A 3,181-nucleotide genomic window follows, 5' to 3' on the forward strand; every position below is an offset into this window, starting at 1 on the left:
TGTCACATCCCTCCATCATGTATTATGTGGAAATATCTCATATTCTGTGTTGTTTTATTAATAAAACAAGAGGCAACATGTCTTCAAACTGGCATTTAAAGGGTTAAAATCCTGAAAACTAATAAACATTTTGGTAGGTTTGAGCAGAACTGAAGTGGTTTAAGAGATGTTATGCAAAAAAAAAAAAGCAGAAAAAATATTGATATATGATGATTTCATAGCATTTTCTTTGTGTGTCCTTTTTTGGACGCGAGGAACCCCAGAGGGTAACAAAATGTGTTACCAGTGTATAATAGACCTGTAACAGTAATGACATAAGATTTTTAAAATATGTCAAAAAAGACACTTTCTTGCAGAAATCCATACCTTCAGCTGTAACACATCCAAAATGATCAGCAAATCAAAAAAAGAAAAAGTGAAGAAAATGTCCAAAAAAGGACAGAGGGACCCCTGAGGATTAATAAATCCCATGAACGGCTAATTAAATTACCACTATTTGTTTTTTTTCTGTGCTAAATTTAACATTACTGGGAAGGAGAGCAACGCACTAGAAGTGACAGCGAGAGAGGCTAGTAGCTTCTCCTCTCTCTCTGTCTCAGCGGAGACCGTCACAACCTTCATTCACTCTTTTAACACAAAACCAAAAAAAAGCAACAGAGGAAGCAGTAAATGGACTTACATATTTAAGACCTAACTAAATGTAATTTAAGACCTAACATGCGGCTAATGTAAAGCTAGCGGAGCTTGGAGAGTTGGTTATGTGGTTGCTAGGCGCACCGCACGCACGCCGTCACAGGTCAGGGGCTGCCGTTGCCATGGCAATGTGAAAAATCTGCCCAGAATTTGGCTTCTACATGGCTTCAAACAACTGCAAATTATGAGAAAACCGTTACTTCTTTTCAAAAAACCGAAAAGACCGTGCCAGACACTGAAGACAGAAGTTTCTTACAGTCTCAATTTTATTCAGATATTCCTTAAAATGAGTGAGTAAGCTCAGTGCGAAGACAGAGTGAGATTTCTTTTGAAAAAAAAAAAGACGATTACATTAGGTGTCAATGAGAGTGAGACAGGTATTACTGCCGGACTCGGCACCCCCGTTTAAATTTTGTGCAGACCCTGCCTGTCAAAGTTACATTTTATGAATCCCAACAACCATGTCTACATTTTCAGAAAGAATTATTTGTCTCCTTTTTACGGTTTGGCCGTGAGCTCGAGTTAAAAATAAAAATAACGGTTATTTTTTACTGCTTCACGCACTCTAGCCAACTGACACTTTCACTCTAACTTTGAAGAAAAAGTGATTTGCACTCCTCCTTTGAGTGCTCATAGTTTGAAAAGTTTACATGTTATGTAAAACAGTTCCTGTCTTTTTGAGAGAGCAGAAGTTTTCCTCCGTTTTATAGTTTGAATCACATTTCTACGTGCAGGTATGAGAGAGCTGGGTCCCTCAGAAAAAAGGTGAAATTTTGTAGAAAAAAGGTGAAATTTTGTGGGTTTCTAAAGAAAATTCCAATACATTCCTAATGCATTATTTATTCCCAGTTTTTTGGGAATAACTTTGGGAAAAATTGGAATTTTAACACCAAAAGTCATAGCACCTCTTTCGGGATCAAGACGCACGTTTTGATGTATATATTACCGGGGTTTTCTCAAAGCTGCGGGATGAGTTACGCGCCAAAATTTGGCGGAAGAATAATAAACCCGAAAGAGAATATAGCCCCGAGGCACTCCTCAAAGCTATTCTAGCTGTAGAGGAGTGCCTCGGAGCTGAGCACCCGTGGCACTAATAAGATATTACAAAGATTATTACTGTTGCAAACTTACATTGCACAAGTGATGTGGTTACAAGTCAAGATAAGATAGACAGCAGCCATAGATCCAAACGAAGCAAACAGCTGTATAAAAGGGTCGACTTGACACCCCTCAAGGAGACAAGGTACTTGTCTTGCCAGCATCATGCATGGTCTGCACAAATTCCTGCTTTTTCAGGTTGTGGCATGTCTTGGGCAAGGCGGTAAGATTACAGGATCTGAATATTATTCTCCAACCATTTCACTGAACATAACTTCATTTTGATTTTTATGCATCTTTGCAGCTCGTGGGAGTGAAATCATAGATGGGGAAAAGGCCCCAGAGAACTCCATGCTTTACATGGCCTCAGTCCAGAACAAGGGAGGTCATGTATGTGGAGGATTCCTTGTCAGTGAAGACTTTGTGATGACTGCGGCGCACTGTCAAGGGCCAGAGTGAGTTAGCATTTGTTCATGTGTTGAGAAATCCATGTTAAAGGATTTTATTTCATAAACCTTGTATTTTTTAAATACGGAATTCATAATTTATTGTTTTCTATTGTTGTTGGCACAATTTTAGAAAATGTACTGATAACCTCTCAATTATCTCTCATTTAGCAATCTTACACGGGTTGTTCTTGGCACCCACAATATCAAGAATGTTGATGAAGGAAAAATCAGATATATTGAGAAAATGTACAAACATGAATCTTATCAGGATGTGTGGACTGGTAAAGACATCATGCTCCTTAAAGTAAGTATATAAGTATATTCTTAGGTGGCATCATTCGTTGTTGTGGCATATCCTAACAATACCAAATAAAAATGTTCTGCTATACACACTACATCATGGTTTTATCGAAAAACAATAGCAAAAACACAATATACCAACATCAATATTACAACAATTGTTTGTTACCTTGAAGTCTGGTGAATGAAAATAGACTTTGCCAGTTTTTGCTCTCTCTGATTTCCAGTTGTCTCGAAAAGCTGAACTGAACAAAAAACTCCAAACGACCCCCCTTCCCAGATCTGAAATACATTTGGGGGACAATACAAAATGCTACGTAGCTGGATGGGGCTTCATCAAAACAGGTGGAAGAGTTGTTGATGAGCTGAGAGTGGTGGATGTGTCTGTCATTAACCCACGAGTCTGTCGAGAAATGTGGCCTGGTCTTCCCAACAATGTCATCTGTGCAGGTGGATATAAAACAAAGAAAGGATTCTGTCAGGTATTTTTTTGTATTATTTTTTTTATAAAAAAATATCAGCTTGTTTCTTGTATAGAAATGCAAACATAATATAAAATAAATACATAATAATAATATGAATAAACAATTAAAAATACTTCCCTCTCACAGGGTGATTCTGGTGGCCCTCTGGTGTGCGAT

General features: G+C 37.9%; 1 protein-coding gene across 1 annotated transcript in view; it reads left to right on the plus strand.

Moving 5' to 3' along the window:
* Positions 1-1,824: 1,824 nt before the first annotated feature.
* LOC111232135 (granzyme B(G,H)-like) overlaps positions 1,825-3,181 on the plus strand; it is a 3,277-nt gene continuing 1,920 nt past the window's right edge. Inside the window, exons 1-4 of the mRNA XM_022759503.1 lie at positions 1,825-2,014; positions 2,096-2,246; positions 2,409-2,544; positions 2,768-3,022. Of these exons, the coding sequence (XP_022615224.1) occupies positions 1,957-2,014; positions 2,096-2,246; positions 2,409-2,544; positions 2,768-3,022 (600 nt within the window). The 5' untranslated portion in view covers positions 1,825-1,956. The remainder of the gene's footprint in view (positions 2,015-2,095; positions 2,247-2,408; positions 2,545-2,767; positions 3,023-3,181) is intronic.

The sequence above is a fragment of the Seriola dumerili genome, unplaced genomic scaffold, assembly GCF_002260705.1.
Source record: "Seriola dumerili isolate Sdu_G_001 unplaced genomic scaffold, Sdu_1.0 BDQW01000322.1, whole genome shotgun sequence".
NCBI classification, from domain to species: Eukaryota; Metazoa; Chordata; class Actinopteri; order Carangiformes; family Carangidae; genus Seriola; species Seriola dumerili.